Genomic DNA, 20,293 nt, shown 5'->3' on the forward strand with positions numbered 1-20,293 from the left:
ATGATCTAAGGGAGGGTGCTGGGTTTATTTCACTCTACAAACTACTTGGCCATGTGTGATATAACTACAGCACTCCATGAATGTTCATGGATTATCTCCTCTCCCTCTCCCTCTCTATATACATTACATGGGAACACCTACACAAGTTTTGGGCTGTTTTGGTGTCCAGAATGCGCAGTTCCTTCACTTTTTTCTTTATCTGTGGAGCCCAGGAATTATCTGGCTCATCCAAATCCTTTTTCACTGAAAAAAAAAAAAAAAGTCAGTTATTGTAATAATCAATATCTTGCAAATTTAAAAATATCCTATTTTCCACTGCTAGCAGATTGCTCACCCCCGATCAATAAATTAAGGAGCATTTAGCACCACCAATCGACAAGAGTGACTCCCTATTTGTAAAGTAATTACACCGTTAACAAGCAATGAGAAATGTCAACTCCATTTGCTTCCCTGTGCTCATCTAAAAAGTCAAGTGTCAAAAACAGGGATGCACTGCAGGAATGGAATGCAATGACATGTTTTATAAATGTCGACTCTTTAAACCTCAATCATTTTCTCTCACCGGTAGAAATTACAGGGACCCATTCCCGCAATATTGAAAATAATGTCTCTCTGCTAATACTGATAAAAGCACTCCCAGTACAAATACTGCAACACAGTGATGTACCTTGCCCCACTCATCCAAATAACCATAATCTACTGAGTATAACACTTACCCTTAAACTACAATACAAGGCTGTTCAGACAGGGTTAGGCGTGGCTTACATGGTATTTACTTCCTGCAGTACCCAGCGTAGAACATTTGTTCGACTCATCTAAATAATCTCCTATAAAGACGCATTTCTGTACCATTTTGCCACACGAACCAAGATTACCCCACTGCACTTTTCAATACATGTACAACAGATTGCTCTACAAACCCTGGTAACTGCATGCTTGCAGTGCAAGTAAACTGAACCATTTTCCATGGCAAACCCAGATAACTCCCTGTATTTGTTTAATCTGTGCACTATTACAGGTATTAATTCCTTCTAGGCTGCTCACACTGCATATGGACAAATATAAAACAGCCAAAAATAACAAAAACAGCTTATGCAGACGTGTGTAGCTGCCTTAAACTAGAGGATTTTCGTGGGTCACTTCATATTCAGAGGTTGGGGAAGCAAGACACTACATCCATGACATACCTAGACTCACAGCAAGAAGCAAATGCTTAGGGGATTAGGTGTCATATTCACTCTTCCATTTACACAGAGACAAACACACAAACTGTAATCTGACAACAATATCACTTGTAATGGCTGGCAGAGCCATCCTGGCAGCATCGTTGCTACAGTACAGTTAACTGCATCCATATGTATGGTGTGCCTGTCACAGAAAGAGAGATATACGGTTCTATTGGACCAGGTGGGGATCCCTCTGCTTTATGGGCATATTCAGTATTTCATTAATATCAACGTGCATACAATCTTCTGGTACTCAAGTCTTGCTTCCAGGGTTACTGTAACTTTCTACAGAAGCATTAGCATCCAGACGCAGCAGCAAAAGACATATTACAATTAGAGGTAACATCCAACACAGCAAGCAACCACACATACTGTTCACACTCCATTCTAGAATTACAACATTGAAACTGCATTGCTGTCACTTGCAGAGCCTTGATAAAAGCTTTAAATAAGGTGGCAGTGGGGGGGGGGGCAAAGTCACTTGGCTACTTTGTGCAGCTGTGGGAAAAACAATCACAGCCTAGCACAGTGGAAGCAGACAATGGATAACGCGATCCTAGGACTACCACCAAGGGTCATAGTGGGGGCTATACCACAAGCCTGTAAGTGTCATTGCATTAAATACTGCAACATCCGCTAAGGTGGCAGCCTCCTTAAATTCAGTTGGGAATTGTCTTTCCACAGCAGCAGTGCAGAGCGGCCAATTGAACATTATAAAGTAAAACAATCTGTAGTGCTGGTGTCACAATTTTACTTACAGACATTGTAAGCAGTTCTTATTTTAGATGTCAATGTTCTTTCAAATTAGCAACAATGATATACATTGTAGGCTTCCAACACTCAGCTGGACTAGTCTTCAATATATTTATGGATATATAAATAGAGAGAGAATATGAGATGCTCTAGTATGTACTTAATAAATGGATATCTATTATAATCAAATTCCACAACATTTTACCTCCTGTTTCTCAATGCCTGTCTGGAGCCAGATATTTTAAGCTTTATGCCGCATCTCGCAATTTCTCTACAGGAATTAAAGTCAGCATATCTCACTGCAATGACCTTACTGTTTTTTCAGTTGTCAAACCTTGCTCACCTCACCACCCCCTCTCCCCCAAACATAATCTGTATGTATTACAAGTAGCTGAAATGATTGCGTTACCATAGTAACCCTTAAGAGCTATAGAGGATGCTGGTTGATTAAGCACAAAACCCACATTAATACCATACGTGTTGAATTAGAGCCCGTACGAGCTGCACAATTTATACCACTGTGTTGGTCCAGAAGCATCTGCCTGGTGTGATGCTCAGCCATGCAAATCACTGCTTGTGTTTGGTTCTTTTGTCCTGCTTTTGTCTCTGGGTGTTTCCAATAACTTAGCAAGCAATCAAGATACTTAAATAGACAATCAAAGAAATAAAGAAATATTGTAATCATACTGTAAGGAAGCCTCCCATGTGTATATCATGTCATTTTGTGGTTGTGGTAAGGAGAGATTATTCAGATAATCAGATGACCCCCTCAAGTCACTGAGGAGTTAAGACTGTATGAAGTCTCTCCTCACTTCTGGGAGAACCTGCGAGTCCCAACACTAATCACCATAACTTCTCTATTTATTTTAGCCCAAGGTAATAATCTCTAAGGAAATCCAGTACAAACAACCTGAGCTGATGAAAATAACTGCCTACTTAAAGCAACAATCGAAGAGGTAACTTCTCCCTAAGCCATGATATAATTTATAAATGGCACCAGTATTTTCTGTTTAGTCTCTACTATGGTTTACCTTTATACTAGTAACATATGGGATTGTTCTAAAATAACCATCTACAAATAGCAGTGTTATTGTTGCCATCCCTGTACACCCACTACCAACAGAAAACAAACCTAAGTGGTTTATTTTTGTTTTGCATCTCATTACTGTATATCAGTAGATTTTACATAAGTCACCTCATGCGTATTGTATGCTTACAAGCAATGCCTCACAGGTGAAGATTTTTTTGGGTGCACACATTATTTATTCATTTATTTTAAATGATGGCATTTCACTACACAATGAGTAACATGGATACAAGAAAAACAAATCATAGTCCATCATGATCCACAACAACACAAGTCAGACCCAACAGGCAGACAGGTTGCTTTTCCAGCTTGTTACCAATAACAGTATTTAGGTTTCAGATTTCAGTGCTTCAAAACACTTGAGAAGAACTCGAGATTGGATCTGTCTGGTACTGCGGGAAGAGACAAGATGAGGACTACAGAGAGACTGTTGAATTTGACGAATATTTTTGACTTAAATAACTGATGTTAAAGATGCCGGTAATTTTTGGTATGGGACTGTCACAAAGACGGCCGGAGTGGGTGACGTCAGACCAGAAACAGGAAATAAACGACAGAGAGAGGTGGAGTTTGGTGGAGACGAACGAATGGTTTCGCTCAGCATTTAATAAATAAACAGAATGGAAAATAAACGGTGGTAACAAACAAAAACACAGGACATGGCACTGGTAGCCAAAATAAACAGACAAACAAAACGGACTATCACTAAACAAAACACGGTGAGCTTCTATTTTTCTTATCTTTTACAATTACTTCCATCTCCAATCCCGTTCTCCACTCACCGAACACACAACAACCCCGAGTGGGTGAAAACACGCAGCTTTTATGCAACTGTACCGTGACTCAATTGCTAATCAATCATTCACGGTACAACTGCACGTGAATGAATAAAGTGCAATTCTCCGTGCTCACATATTATTACATTTTACTTGCACACGAAGTGCTGTGCAATCCTCATGCCTATATAAATAAGAATTTTAAACACTTGTGTTACACAGACCCGTTTATATCCCGTGTACCAATGACTACACACCAACATCAACACACAACACAAAATACACACAGGGGCGAGCACTTTGCCACAGGGACATATATATTTTTTAACATCTATAAATTCTTCTCTTCCTGTAGCCTTAATAAACCTTGAGGCACAGACAATTAATAAAAGAAAACAAGAAACAAAGTATAAAGATAACGGCAATGCTAGGCTTAATGAGACTGGGGTCTGAATGCTGAGACCTGTCTGGGGCAATGGGAAACAACTGTGAAGCTGATTAGACCTTACCACGTTTACAGTGCAACCCACAGCTGCCATAAAACTGTGATTCGCCTCTTCCGCCGAAAACTTGGACAGCAGGGGCTGCTGACTGACAGAACACTTTACAAGTGTCAAAGCTTCCCTCACCTTTTCACAAACAGCACTTTATTTATCAGCTTTTTTTTTGTCTCAAACAGCCATATTGATGATCTAAATGGTGACAGATCTCAATAATAGCATTCTTTAAATCGCTAAATAAGATCCTCCCTAGTGCTGGATTTATTTTTACAGACAGAATATTGACACTTTCTTTCATTACACCAGTGGAAGTATACACATCATTTTGTGTTAAAATCAACTCCCCCAAAAGACTGCATAAAAGACAAATTTAATTAGGATTTTTAATGCATCTCAGTGAATTGTGTTTATGGATTTTTAAATTGAACTAAATATATTTGTCATGGGTTTCAATAATCTCTCCCTCCCTCACATAAAACATTAATATAAAATATGAATGCATATAAAAAGTGTTGGGTTAGAACATGAAGGGAAAGATAGAGATTTATAAATCATTATTCATATATTTCAAACAAGAATTGGACATAACATTAATATGAAATACTAGCTGCATTTATACCAGTCATAAAAGACTGTGATTATGATAATGACCCTGATGATAATGACACTACTCATAATAAAACACGCACACATTTATTGTACATATTCCTGCTATTTTATACAGAATGTGTTCCAGTAACATCTCTGACTGAAGCATTTCCGCCAATTACACTCTTCTGTGGAGTTAACAAATTTCTCGTCTGTTGGGTAACAGTTTGAAAAGCTTTTCTTTTTCTTTTCTGTTTTTTCCACATTTCCTGTGGAACTACAGAGGTCTTGTAATACTGAGGTTAGCTATTCACATGCCCCCTGACAATGATATCATCAGTCTATAATTTCCTGGTCAGTTCAACAAATGTTATTTGCGCAATCTAAAGAGCTCAAGCTGAAATAAGCTACAAAACATGTTTTTACTCAACAGCGTGGCTTAAACCCAGTAACCTAACCTCAATTCTAAAAAAAAAAAAAAAAAAATAGCGAGAATATCCGCCTTACAGTCAGCCCACAACAATCAGCAGGTTTGAATTTTCAGCCACGTCTGCAGATTAACTCCTACGGCCCACATTTTGTATTTCCTGCTTGCACCCGGGCCTGTACCACTCACAGCACCCTTAGACATTCTTCACCACCTCAAATCAATTGGAAAATATCTAACAGAATCGATTAAATCTTACATTATGTTCTCAGTATCTATGTTCCTGTGAAGCTTGCTGCTGTAGCTTCACAGCTTCTCTTCGCACACCGCGGTTCTAGAAACTTTAAAACTTAAAAGAAATATGTGCTTGCCTGCGCTTCAGCTATTCCCCATCCAGGCCTCTTATTATAACTCTCTTTTCAGTGAAATTTCTTTCCAACAAAGTATAGCAGAGTGCATGTCTTTCCAACTGGCAGATAGGAGGTCTATTTCTGTTTTAGATTCTTTACTATAGGGAAAGAGCCCTCAAAGACAGTGAAATTCTGGTCTTTCAAACCAATTTGTTGCAAGCTTCTAGCATTTTGTTGTTATGATAATCTTCTATAATGAATTGTGTGATGAGTTTGTCATGATTCCCTTATTTGTTTTACTTGCCATGTGCAATTATTAGCAATGTTAGACTGTTAACACAGATGACTTGTCCTGCTCTTGTTAATCAAAAAAAACATATTGATCACATCAGCCTCTCTGTCTGTTGCATAACTTGACCTTGTACATTCAAGCACTACTGCTAAATGAAGGAATGCTGTACATTTCTTTGATGGCCATTCATAGTCAAGCAGTAAGTGGTCATACTGGATACACTCCATTGATTAAAAATACAATCAACTCATTTAGCAATTCAGAGATTTGTATTGATGTTTCCCATTCTATTTACGTTGATGTATTCACTGGTCTAACAGAGACATAATGTATTAACACTGTGTTTATGCCAACCATGCTCCAATTAGGTCAATTTAATGGACAGCTTTAAAACAAGATCTTTAGATGTAAGCCCCCACTGTGTAATATCAATAAGCAAATTGTTGGGGTTTGTTTAATTTCATCGTGGGTGGAACTGAGGGAATGAGTTCTTGGAGATTAGGGGACTACAGAGGATAAGAAAGACAGAGATATAATTGAAAAAATATTTCACTGAAGGAAGTCATCTGGTCTGACTGCTGTTTTTTGTGTGCATTTTGGACAAGCAGCGAGTCATGGGAAATCGAGATTAGAAACACTGAACGCAGTACACACACAGGTTCAAATCATCTATTGGACTCAATTCTTTCAGCTGGGCTTTTAAATGTAATATGTCCCTATAGGGTAAAATAAAAACATACATACCACACAGTGATAGAAAACTAAACATATCCATATGTTTACTGCTGGAACATGATACCCTGATGGAGCCGAGCGGATAAAAACAGTCAATATATACTGTATGCGGGTTAAAATGGTAAATGTGATACGATATACCCTGGCCTACCTAATAAGTAGAAACATGTTCTCCTCTGTGGTGCTGGAGAGATGTGTGGTCTATTTTATGCCACTCTGACTGATGATGTATTCCAGAATAGGTAATTGTCAAAAGATTATTTTAATATTATTTTAATGAGAAAGCCGTCTCACAAGTGCTGTGGTACCTTAAAACATATCCACTTTCAACAAATGACAGGTGTGTAATGCGCAACCCATTTAATCCCAATCTTACCTCTTTTCTCACTAAATACCTTGGTCTGCCTGCACACAGCAGATAATGAAGTACCGGAAACGAATGCCCTAGCACCACAGACCTGCAGATGTATATTTGTTTTGAAGGTCAGAGAGCATCACACAGGGTTGAGGGACTGCAGATACATTATTTCCTCAGAACTATCAATCCCTAGAATGTGGACTATGACAGCATAATGGATCCTATATCTCTTTGTTCCACATGACCCGTGCACAAACTCAGCAAAGCTAAACCACAGGAGACCCGAGACTATCTTTATAGTTGCAGACTGGTGTCTTTGTAAGATGATGGCATTTTTTTAATCCCTCATTTTCAGATACACTGGTAATTGAAGAAGGCTAATTTAATGCAATGCTATTAGGTTCCAGATAAATCACTGGGAAGCATGCTCTTACTGGGTCAATAACACTGCCATAGGCAAGATATCTTGCTGCAGTTACCCACTGCAATATTATTTAAATACCCTTATGATAGGAAAGCTTACATTTAAAATCAACTTATTGATTCACAGATCATCCACCAACTTAATTGAAATCTATCGCACACATTTCTAACAGGAGGCAGATTTACTGTCCCAGGTTAATTTTATGCACAGGATTTGGAAAAGGCCACCGGTAGCTCCAAGTGATATTAAGAGGCCATGCTTTACGAATCTGAATCTGAGGCTGGGTAGATAGAGGGGTTGTATTAAAAATAAATAATTATTATAAAGTAATTATAAAGTTGGTTTGAACAGAAAGAGGACAGGATGCTATACTGACAGTAGTGTAATAGAGTGCTTAATGGATCTCTGCAAATGGTCAATTAGAACAAATCACAAGCAGTACTAAAGGTTAACGCTATTTTTCAGAGACATTAAAACATAAAAGCTAATCTGGTAACAGACCCAGTACATCCCTAGACAAACAATAGTGATCAACTGGCGCCATATAGCGATGCAGCTTTAACACCCACACCACCTTCTCTTCTTTATAAACATGGAGTAGTTTATTACTTGTTTTATTATTCTCAATGTGTGAACTGTTTACTTCTACCAGTTTTATGAAGATTGAGGTCAGGTGCACTCCTCCTGAAATACGTTATGTTCACTAGGGCACACAGAGACTAAAGGTATAAGTGGACTGTGGCCATGTTTGTGGTCTATGGAAGGGGATTTAAATCTGGCCTATTTTTATTTTATTTTATTTTTTTACAAAGATGCTCCCAAAATTCAGCATACACCTCTTGACGAGAGCTCAGCACCCCAATCACAAGACCGAATCTGTCTGCAGGTGACAATTGCTACATTTTATTTTTTATCAAGTTCATGTGCATGTCAGTGCATGGTTCCGAAGCAGAATCCTACAGTAAGAGGCATGAGAAGGCAGACATGCAGCAGCTCCAGCCCTGCCTTGCTGGGCAGGTTTCATGGAAAAAAAAAAAAAAAAAAAAAAAGAAGCCGCCAAGCTTCAGCTCCATAATGGGACTGCAGCCAAAAACGACATATCTATAGCACTCTTTTCACATCAGAGTAATGACAGACAATACACCAGATAAACGCACCTAGAAGAGCTTCACATTACTGGTATAAACACAGCATCCGAGCTCTTGAGAGAAAGCAACATTAATAACGTTTGAAAACATCATTTAACAGTGCATTCTAGCTGTGTCAAATTTCACCGACTGACTGAAGCGCCAGCATTTTTCTAAGCCTGCAGCCAATTTATTGTCTCTGTGTAAAAAGAAGTTTCTCCCTTCCGTCAATCTGCCACTTGTGCTCCGGACCTGAGAAGTCCAGCATTTATTTTTCAATCGGTGACAAGAAATTGTTTCTAATTTGACTGGCAAGCCCGAATTGATTGGGAGTAAGAAGTCCATACAAAATACGCACACAAATTGAATTTGTGTTCTCATAAAAGCAACACACAACAAAAACTGCAGAGCATAACAAAGACCTCAGGAATTAGATAAGAACTGGTGCTTAATGTAAAATCTACATTTAGCACCTGGATTTTAAGGTCAATTGGACAGATTTCAATTATGAGCTGTGCAAAGCAGAGATTTCAAACATAAAAGTGAAGCAATCTATTACTAGAAAAACAATGTTCAACATTCTGAACCCTAGCATACTGAGATGTCCATAATACATCATGATGGCTGTTGACAATTCATTTGCATCACTCTCCACCCTGTGATCACCCAGTATCTGTTCATCATATTTCAATCAATCAATCAATCTATAACAACAAGAATACTCAAAATAGTTAAAATGTAACTACTATTAAACACTCAACATGTGTTTAAAAGAAACTTAACATGTTGAATGCCATTCAGCTGTAGTGCTGGTCCAGATCCTGGTAAGGTTTTGGTTTTAACGTACAGAATACTTTTCGGTGTCCATTTGGTGGCTTAAACATTTGTACATGACAATGACAGTAGAGTAGGTGAAGTAAAGACATCCATTAGTATGGGTTATCTCCACCAGAGTGACAGCTCAGATTCAACCCAGGCTTTTTTTCTTCATTTGTAACCACGGATAGTAATGCAGAAATAGCTATAGGTCTGTACTCCAACACCACCTACTGGACACATTAACATAACTGATCACTGAGATGAATGAACAAATACTCCCCAACACCCCCCCCCCCCCCCCCCCCAAAAAAAAAAAAATATATATATATATCTATATATAATAATAGGAAGGTGGTTATTTCACTACCTGCACACAAACTTGCAAAAAATACTGGATAGAAACCAAGTATTTGTTTTATTATTATTAGCTCACCAGTCTGGATCCCCATTCACTGCAAATCCTATGGAGTAGTATGACTAATTATGAATTCAAAGAAGAGTAAAGATAGATTAACTCAATTGTAATTTGTCTAGCTTTGTCTTCCATGGCTGCTAACATTTAAATTGCCTTCCTGCCATTTGGCAGAGATGAAGTGCAGCACACTGTCCAGAGTCGGCTTCTAGAGCAATAGCACGCTCTCGCCGAGTCATGAGGTTCACACATTGTAATCTTATCCGCAGAGCAGATTAATCATGTTTAATGAAGGAGAGATCCTAAATAGTGATGATGTGGGAGCATGCCTGTGCATGTGTGTTGCATATTTCCAATAAAGAAATCAAAGAAAACAAATAAATTAACAAATCACGTGATCATCATTTAAGCCCATACAATAGTGCTGAGTACAGTACATAGGGAATATGCATTTATCCTCATTGCAGATGTGCCATCCTTTAATTGGGCACATCTGTAATAAGGATAAATGCATATTCTCCATGTACTGTACTGAACACTATTGTATAGGATTTAAGGTGAAACAGAAGCTCAACAAGCAATATGGGATTTTCTGGAAGAGAATCAGATTTTCCTTACAGACTTTGCAAGTCTTTTTTTGAAAAGGTGGGTCAATTTCTACAATTATGCTTGTTTATATCAGTCTGTGTAGTGTTTACTGTATATTCCTATTTGTATATGCAGGCTCACAGGGCATTCATGAAATGCTTGTTTTAAATGGTATCTGTATACAGTGGAATGATGTTCTGCTACCTGACCAGGCGTATCTAGAAGGCTCATTGACATCACTGAGGACAGGTGCCTAGGAAGTCTATTCTTCTGCTCCAAAAAGCAGTTTTCTTTAACAGTTGTTATCTATGCTCAGCAGTGGCAGTGCCAAGGGTTAACTCCAGATGACTTATGACTCGGACACATCATTAAATGTACTGTGTAATGGGGTCGCCGCCCGCCGCCCCCCGCCCCCCCGGCTGTAGCATGATGTTTCTCCTCATCATGCTACAGCAGACCCTGTTGGCCAGACAACTGGCAAGCTTAAGCATAAACTTGCTGTGTACAGTAACAATATACAGTACAACTCCACTGAAACACTGAAAGCTGAGCAAGGTGAGGAAGAAATTAAATGTTGCACAAACTGTTTTTTGGGGTTTTTTTTGTTTTCTTTTCTAGGCACTTTGTTCACTACCCCCTTTTTAATAAACTGGGATGAACAAAAGTATTTTAAACTGGAACATTTCACTCTTTTAAAATGAGCCTTGACAGCCTCAGAGTTCCTCAAGCTGCTTCATGCTTTCTTTGGACCCATTAGACCTGTGGACCTGCCACCTGCGTCAGAGTTTATTTACAAACATCACAAACTACTGCCCGTTGCGTCCATTAGTTTTGCCCTGCCAGCTTGTTTAAGTATTCCAGAGGCATGCTGCAGTGAGGCAGATGTCACAGCTGAGGATGTAAAGCAGGGATTTGAACACAAACCTCAGACAGCTTGCTGGATTATTGACATCCCAATAGTCTCTATTACTGCTCACCGCCCCGCAAACACAGGGAGAGGGATAAAATACACTGACAGCAAACACATACTCGCTATCTCTCTCCATCTCAGAAAGAAAGACTGTCAACTTTGCAGTATCCGTTGCTGTTTGGGTGCAACCTTACATATCCTTAACCCTTTACTTATTTATCAATTCCTTTACACACACTGCACCCCGCAGAAAGACCTATGCATGTTTATATGCGGAGTGACAGTCTAAATAAGAATGTATATAGACCACATTTCTATAAATTATTAAAGAAAGTGCCAGGAAGATGACCTGAACTGGTAAAAATAGAAATGAACAGAGCTGCAAGTACAGAAGTGACTAGGACAAACTCATCTAATTGGTTGACATTCTCCTGGTTAAACCAGCAGAAGCAGTGTAAGTGTTTGCCAGCGTTAGTTGATTATATGTTTTAGCATATGGAATTGCACAGTTTGTTGAGGGATCACGTTGCTAAATATTTCACTCTCACACATTCCCAGGATACTTGTTAGTGGACTGGAAAATGTGATCATAACAACTAGAACTTCTTCAGTCCTTTAGAATGTGTCAAACTTTTTTTTTCTTTCTGACAGACAAACCCAATGTACTTTGCTCAGTGCCACATTGTAAAGAAATATTTAATGTTGACGGATATCTATTATAATATCCAGTTGCTCAACATAGGCCAATATCTTGTTTGCTGTAATTTCTAATCATGTCATGCAATGGTACACACACACACACACACACACACACACACACACACATATCTTATAATATAGCTATATATATATATATATATATATATTACTATATATATATATATATATATATATATATTTCTCTGTGAGGCGGCAGCTAAGACACAATGGACTATATTAACTTTATTTTTTGCTACCACTGTAAAGTTTACAATCTAAGTAACTATAACACAAAAACTAATTATATACTTACAACACTGTAGAACGGCTGAAACTGTACATATACTTGAATTATAAATCACTTTAATGGCAGTAGAGATCAGTTTTGGAAATGTACCTTTTGTATTCTTATTACAATGATTACTAGACCAGCTGGCTCATTAGCATGTGTGTGTGTTTTTTTTTTTTTTTTTTTTAATTCTCATTGCTTTGTCACTTGTTGTTACACAGGCAAACCCTACAGGGTTATTTGTCATTACTGGTGAATGTCTAACCAGTTATGAGAAAAACAAAAATGACAAGGACTGAAGAGGCAGATACTATTATCCATTCTCAAAATTACCTGCAAACCCAAGAAGTTTCAGTACCGCCAATGAACCATAAAGTATGACAAAGAGATTTCCTCGAACTATGAAACCATAAAAAGAAAAAAAAAAAGATCTGAACTTTTCAGCCACACAGCCCTTGATTAATAAGCTCTGCGCACTGCAGACAGCAGGATTCTGGCTTCCCTGGTGTCAGAATGTATATTAATAGTTACGACACACACATACTCATATCTGAGCCATTTTCTACCCTGCTGGCTTATGGAGAGTTTATGGACCTGTCGGTACAATGGCTGGGTTACTTTTGGATTTCTCTCTCTATTAAGCCACGCAGTAAACCCTGCAACATGACTTTAAGCTCGCTACTAAGTACTCCAGCTTGTCTCGTAATGGCACGGCTTCGGTTCAAATGGATGCACACCATTTAAAAAAAAAAAAAATGCAAAAGTTACAAGGCTGAGTGCTTGCCTCTGCTCCTTCAGGCTTACAAAAAAAAAAAAAAAAAAAAAAAAAAAAAAGGGGGGGGGGGGGGGGGGGGGGAATCAATTGGGCACATACCGATTCGCTTAATTGCAATCTACAATGAAAGCTTTTATAATTTTTAATTTAATTTTTAATGTTGTATGTTTTATAGCTGAAGGGATTTCAAATTGGAACAACAGAAAAATATCATCTGTAAAGCACACTGTCATCTTGATTGTACTGCTGCCAAAATCCTGTGTTTGCTCCTGACAGCCCAGTGCTCTTTTTTGACAACCCCATACTGTCCATTTTTCAGCTTAGTACAGCATCTATTTCTGCTTCATTAAAAACTGAAATGTTTTTAAAGAGAAACAAACACAAATTCCTTTTGAGATGCTTTGGCCAGGCAGAAGCCCTGCTGTTGTAAACAGTGTGTTTGGGGGAATGTAAGGTTGGCAGGGATGGGGTTAAATCTGTCCCTGCTGGCAATCGCAGGTGTGGCCATCCCTTTTATACAATTGGCCACTCCCCAATTAACAATCAGTTACCTAATTGAGGAGTGGCCAATTGTATAAAAGGGAAGGATACATTCTTTGTCTGGTGGACGAAGTTTGGACCTGTGGTGAAGTACTGTGTCTGGAGTGTGGAGTGAAGGCGAATGCCCAGCCTACAGGCACTGATTGTATTGTATTGTACTGCATTGTATAGTTCTGTTTAACTTTTATTTTGGCCCGTGTGCCTGTTTTGTTTGTTCCTGCTTGTTTGTTTAATACATGTGCACTCCAGTGCTTAAACTGTAGTTTCCTTGTCTCCAAGTCTCTATCCTGCCAACTAACAACTGGACCCACAGCACTATCCTGTCACAGATGCACTGCCAGGGTAACATTTTGGCTAGGTCCATTAGGTACCACAACTGTGTTACATTACAACTTAAATGTGCAACACATCAGGGGACTAGACAACACACAGATCAAACAAGATAACAAGCTTATCAGGTGCACTCTCCATCTATGCAGTTATAGATTCCGATGCACCTAGATAGTGGGTCATTGTTTTGTGTGGATGTAGGTAGAGGAGTGACAGGTGAAGAGGGAGCTTTACTGCTTCAACTTCACCCCAGGCCAGGGATATCTACAGCACTTTGGTGATCCATCTCTATACCCTTCATTCAACAGCATGAATCATATACTGAATTCAAATCTTTGTAAAAGTTATGTCAAGAGATCTTCAACTTTGGTTTTGTTGATTTGTTGTTTACAATTTCAATCCAATGCACTTTCTCAAAGAATGAGCATCCTTTTGGTCGTACATGACAGGAAAAGGGATAGCATATAGACTAGTATTACTATTATTACACTATGTAACACAATTTTTGTTCCTAGGTAGTAAGTGTTATTTCCTAATTGCTTATGCCTCAAAAGTATAGAAAATGGCTATTATTCCCCACAAACTTTGCTTTTGTGACCAGGACAGTGATATTTCAAAATATCACTATTTCCAATGGGAAAACGGGCAAATGTGTGTCTTTTTGTTCACATAAAGTCAGAAAAAAACAACATATGAATCCAAATTAACATGTATTTATACTAAAGTAATACAAAAATGACTACAAAAGATTTAGAAGTGAGTAGTTTTTCGAGATTTACGATTATACTGTAAATTTACCCATGGGTAAAGTTGTGTTAAATTGGGTAAGCTCATCCTGGTTTAGTTTCCACCAGTATTAATTAGGTCTGTTTCTATGGCAGTGGCTGCCTGGATTCAAAAAAAAATGTTGGAATGAATTTCTAAAGAGAACTGTAAGGGAAATAGCCATAACGGAGTACCTCTCTGGATAAATTACTGCTCTAATTATTCCAGTTGACATCCTTTAGGCTAAAACAGAGATTAAACTCGCCTTTAGCTGATGTCTTTCTTTAGACATGTCATTCTAGAATTTTTTTTTTTTTTTTTTTTTTTTTTTTTTTTTACTTGTAACCAAGGTTGAATAAAACCAACCGTTATAAAAAAAAGTGTTTTGTACACAATGTACTTATTGTACCACTTAGTCCCAATAGACTACCAATTAGTCCTTATTGCAATTACTCAGATATTAATGTATTTATTTTTTATTTTGTAGTAAGTGAGCTAGGTGATTTCACTAGTTCAGAAGCTTACTTTATTTATGTATGATTTAAAGATACATAGATATATGTAATGTAGGCTTGCACCATCTTTTACACAGCAGTGTATGACAGCTAAATTAAATTAAGATGTATCCAAAGAGGCAGATCACTATAGATAGTCTAGCCTACATTACATATGTCTATGGCAGGTAACTAGGAATGCTTGCAAACATCATACAATTTAATTTGAAACAGCTTACTTTTTAAACTACAAATAAAGTAAACACACATTTATTTTATATGGCATTATCAGCACTCAGAAAACAAAGAGATTGCACAGTTGAGCAAGTGAGATGGTAAGTAAATTTTGTTTGAAGGAGCCAGTCAGTCAAACCGCACTTTTGCTGGTCAGTTTGAATGATATAGCCCATAGTTTTGTGCATCTCTTGCTACAGAGTTGTCTTTGTAGAGTGCTTAGTCAACCTATCTCAAACAAAAACTGCAAGCCAGTTCAGAAGTTGTCAAAAAGTCACCACAGTGGGAGGCTAGCCGGAGACATCAAACACTGCCGATAAAGGGGAATGCTTTAATCTCCACCCTCTCGCTTCAGCAACTCATTACATATGACTGCAACTCTCCGCATGGAGTCCGGAAAAAGTATTACACTTAAGCAGAATTTGTAATGTAGGGTATCTTGCATATGTGTGTGTATGTGTTGTTTTTGCCTTTTTATTTCAATTACTCATTTTAAAGCGTTAATTCATGCATATTTAAAAACACCAGTTACAGAGGATATAGCAACTGAATGGGAGGCATATCAACACAACAAACACTTTGAAGCAGATTTTTCTTTTGAACAATCAAAGAGTGATATTATGCAAGGGCATGCAGAGCTGACAGTGACTCAACGCTTTGATAATGTCACTGGTCCCTTGTCCTGTGGGTAATTGACATCAAGAGTGACATTATTTTTTTCATTTTTCTGAAGGACCCTGGCTACCAACTTCAAACTGGTGCGAAGGCCTGTGATACCCTGAAACAAATCTATTCTGGCTCCCCCGTAGCCTCACAAAAATGTTGGGAGCTTTCAACTCTTAACCTGAGACTGCTTTAAAAGTAGCCATTTATAGAGAGAGAAGGAACGAGACAGCAGCTTGAACCTCTGACTGAAGTTAGAATCTGATGGGTCTGAGTGCTGATAGGCAGAGTCCTGTTTGTTGTTTGATGTGCTGATTACCAAGTCTGTTTCCTTTGCTGAAAATATATGTGTTTCATTGAAAGTTTTTGCCAATCTTCAGTGTGTACATTGAACTTGGGAGATATTCACACAAATTAAATGTTAAAACAGACATGCCATTTTCCAATACATTGTATCTTATGTTCAACACAGGTTTAGGCCCACACTCTCTGTGAGCTACGGGTGTGCTAGAACTGTGGTTAAGTGATTAACAAACTCCTGCAACTTTCCCAGAGATGGTCCTGGATGGTTCTATAATTGAAGCTAGGGTTTTAGTCTCATGGCGTGTACCATTTGCCTGCCTCCCTGCCTGCTTGGTTTCTCTAAAAAACACTGTCAAACTTTCAGAAGATCCCACTCCCTAACCCACCACCTTGTGCCAGTCAATTTTCTGTCAGTTTCTATCCACTATCCTCCAAACTACCACTGTGGTTCAAACAGCCTGTTTACCTGACATTGATGCCTGGGACTAAAGAGCTTTTACAATATTTCTCTCTCTCTCCCTCTGCATTGTGTGTTATGTATCGCCTGGCATTTGCACAGAATCCAAACCTTGTTGCTTTACTGTTTGCTTGTCAGGAGACCATCTTATATTTTTCTTTCTTTTGTTTTCTTAAGTTGGCATGTACTGCTTTGTCTCAGACTGTCAAACATTTTGTTTCTTGATAATTGGAAAACAGAAATGGGGAAAAAAAAAAGAAATGTAATTAAAAGTAGTGTTCTTGATTAAGGATGTTGAAAGGGAAACTTTTCTTTAATGGTTGACAGGATGAAGTGTACTGAGGTATATCTTTGTATGGATGTTCTAGAAATTGTGGCATTTGTCCACAAACCCTTGACCTGCTTCCCTGGCAGAATAATGCAATTTCACTTAATCACCCAACAGCAGGGGTAACACTGTCTTTAAAGATGAATGAACGAGTGTGGTCAGAATGAGACCCCACTGTAAATGTATTCAACTGACTGATAAACCATTAAATATGATCACTGTATCTTTCCCAGTAAAATACAATAAATGCACTTTGCACTCACCAAAATAGTAATCTCTGAGACACAATATCAGTCAATTTAATCTTCTTTTTTGCAACATTTAATGCATTTAAATAGGACAGATTATATCTTGTATTACAATTGTGGAGACAAAAATATATAATCTAAACTATTAAGGATTTCAGATTAATGTACAGTAAATGGCATATTTCCTGATAATCAGCACATCCAATCTTCTAACTTTAAATTTAGATTACTATCTTAATGTTTCTGATGTAGTTCTTGAGTTATTAGGCGCAGTCTTGCATGTTTAAACATCACCATGGGAATCATAGTCTATGATATATACTGATGCTTATATGTACATGAATAAAACAAGAGACATCTACAAAGTCTAAACTGTGTGTCAAACTTTCTGTCTGGACCAAAGGTATGCAAACAGGGTTAACTCATTGTCAACAAGCAGTGACACTCTTTTGTATGCATCAAAGTTGTTTAAGAGAACAGTACTGGTCAGTGTTATGGTAATACATTTTGTTTACTTTTTTTGTCTGGAATACTGTATAAAATGAATGGGATGCGGCGAGGCAATATAAAAGTCAAACAAAATATTAGACTACAGTATACTGCAAACAGTATGGAGGTTATGTGCAACTTAGACCACTTTTTGGTCATCACCTAATAAAGAAAATGCATTATTACAGTCAAGAAGGTACAGAGAAGGGCAACTAGACGGATTTCAAGATTGGTTGAAATAATTAAATCTCTTCAGCCTAGAAGAAGGAAAAGAGCGGGTCTAATTGAAGTCTATATAATCCTAAAGGGTATAGATGAAGTTAACCTCAGACACTACTTCAAATGTAGCACAGTGAGTAGAATAAGAGGGGATAAATGGGAGCCGAGGAAAAGAAAGCTCAGAAAGGAAGGTACGAAGCACTTTTTTTTTTTTTTTTTTTTTTTTTTACACAGAGATTTAAAAAATGTATGAAATAGCTTGCCAGGTAACACTCAATTTGATTGATAACCCAAATTACTACATATTTCCAGACTGGCATACATATTGTAAAAACTACTGTTCTTAAACAAGACTAAAACCTACTGTCCAGGACACCAAACACGAGAATTGACTCTGCAAGCCTAACACTGTATATTATGTTTGTTTATGCCTGTGTGTTTATGTGTACAAGTACTTTTTTCCCATCTGTGAAGACTTCAAAGTACACTTAAGTAGTGTAAAAATCGATAAACAGAGAAACTGTTTGGATTATAAGGACCAACTTGGTGTTGAACACTCAGATGAGATTTGCTGATGTGTATGAATATCAGGCTGTATTTAGTTAGTGAACTTTAAGATGTGATATTTTTAGATATTAGGTATAAATTATAGAACCGCAATGCCAGGCATGTGTTGTAAATGTTCATCAAAATGCAAAAAGAAAGCCAGGTGTTTAAACTGGCCACGGCCACTGTCAATATGTATATTAACGTGCCCTCTAAACACAAGTGGCATTGAGTTTGACCATTATCATTGTCACGTACAGTCGCTTAGAGATAGCTTTGTCTGACAGTGTATGAAGGAAAAGCTGCATTTCTTTGTTAAAGTCCAAAGCTCTTTCATGAAACAGCATTTTGTTATTGAAAATGCTGGTGTTGGGGGCTCCCAAGTGGCGCATCTGGTAAAGGCACACAGAGTGGAGTGCAGGATGCACCCTATAGCGTGGTGGTCACCGGTTCGAGTCCAGGCTATTCTATTGCCAACCGTAAACAGGACCTCCCAGGGGGTGGTGCACAATTGACCAAAGCTCATAGAATTAAAACATAAACAGAAATCCAAACTGTATATTCCACTTAATGTACACATTCAATCTATCGTTGCAAGCTGAAAGGTTAAAACTCAAGTGGCCCCACTGTTGAAGAGAGAGCACCTCTGACCTAATGCGAATGTCAAAGACTGCTAAAAGGACAATTCAGTATGTCACCATCTTAATATGTGCCAAGGTCCCTCACTGTAAAACGCCATTGCTTTATACCTACACCTGCTTAGACTGATGTCGGATAGGGACAGATACTGAATAGCTCCCACCACAGTGTGATTTCCCTGAGTTTGAAGCCCCCTCACTAGTTTAACTGATGCAGGCCTTGTCAAATAATCAGGGTTTAGGTAGGGAAATAACTATATATGCATGTTTAGCTTCTACTGGCTTATCATTTGTATCTCTGGTGGTACTGCCTGTCTCCTATCTAGCATCAACCTCTATGAGACTGTCTGGCTAATTCTGGTCCTTGTCTCTTCTAACCAAGCAGAATACCCAGATCCTTCAGACCACTGGGACACTTCAATTATTCTGACTGGAAAGAGCATGCAATATCTTATTGCACAAATATCCTTAATGCACAGAAAAGAAAACAGTGGTTGGGAAGACTTTTAAAATGTTTATTTAGGTCACATTGATGGACACTGTAATAACACACAGGATCAATTTAGCTGCTCTATTGTGTACGGTGTCAATCTGTTTTAAGAAGGGTTTTTTTGTGTGCGAGAGAGTGTATAATCACTATTTCAAAACAGGGAGACCCATAGTGACGATTATTTTACATTTACAATTCCTATTTAAATGGAGGCTTTATCTCTATAATAGAACAGCGCAGCATTATGCCTCTACCTCCAGACAAACAATTAATTGTATGCCGAGACTGATGTGCCTTCCAATACAAAACATAGCTAATCAAACACATCATCTTTCAAAACATATTCAAAGGTTTCTTTAAAAAAACAAATAAGAGCATAACCCTCTGGCACACTTTGTGCTAGTTTTACAGACA

The 20,293-nt window shown here is 38.1% G+C and overlaps 1 protein-coding gene across 1 annotated transcript in view; it reads right to left on the minus strand.

Annotated features, from left to right (window-relative positions):
• diaph2 (diaphanous-related formin 2) overlaps nucleotides 1–20,293 on the minus strand; it is a 448,520-nt gene that overhangs the window by 185,785 nt on the left and 242,442 nt on the right. Inside the window, exon 21 of the mRNA XM_041253971.1 lies at nucleotides 142–243. Coding sequence (XP_041109905.1) covers nucleotides 142–243 — 102 coding nt within the window. The remainder of the gene's footprint in view (nucleotides 1–141; nucleotides 244–20,293) is intronic.

Source organism: Polyodon spathula, chromosome 7 (genome assembly GCF_017654505.1).
Source record: "Polyodon spathula isolate WHYD16114869_AA chromosome 7, ASM1765450v1, whole genome shotgun sequence".
NCBI classification, from domain to species: Eukaryota; Metazoa; Chordata; class Actinopteri; order Acipenseriformes; family Polyodontidae; genus Polyodon; species Polyodon spathula.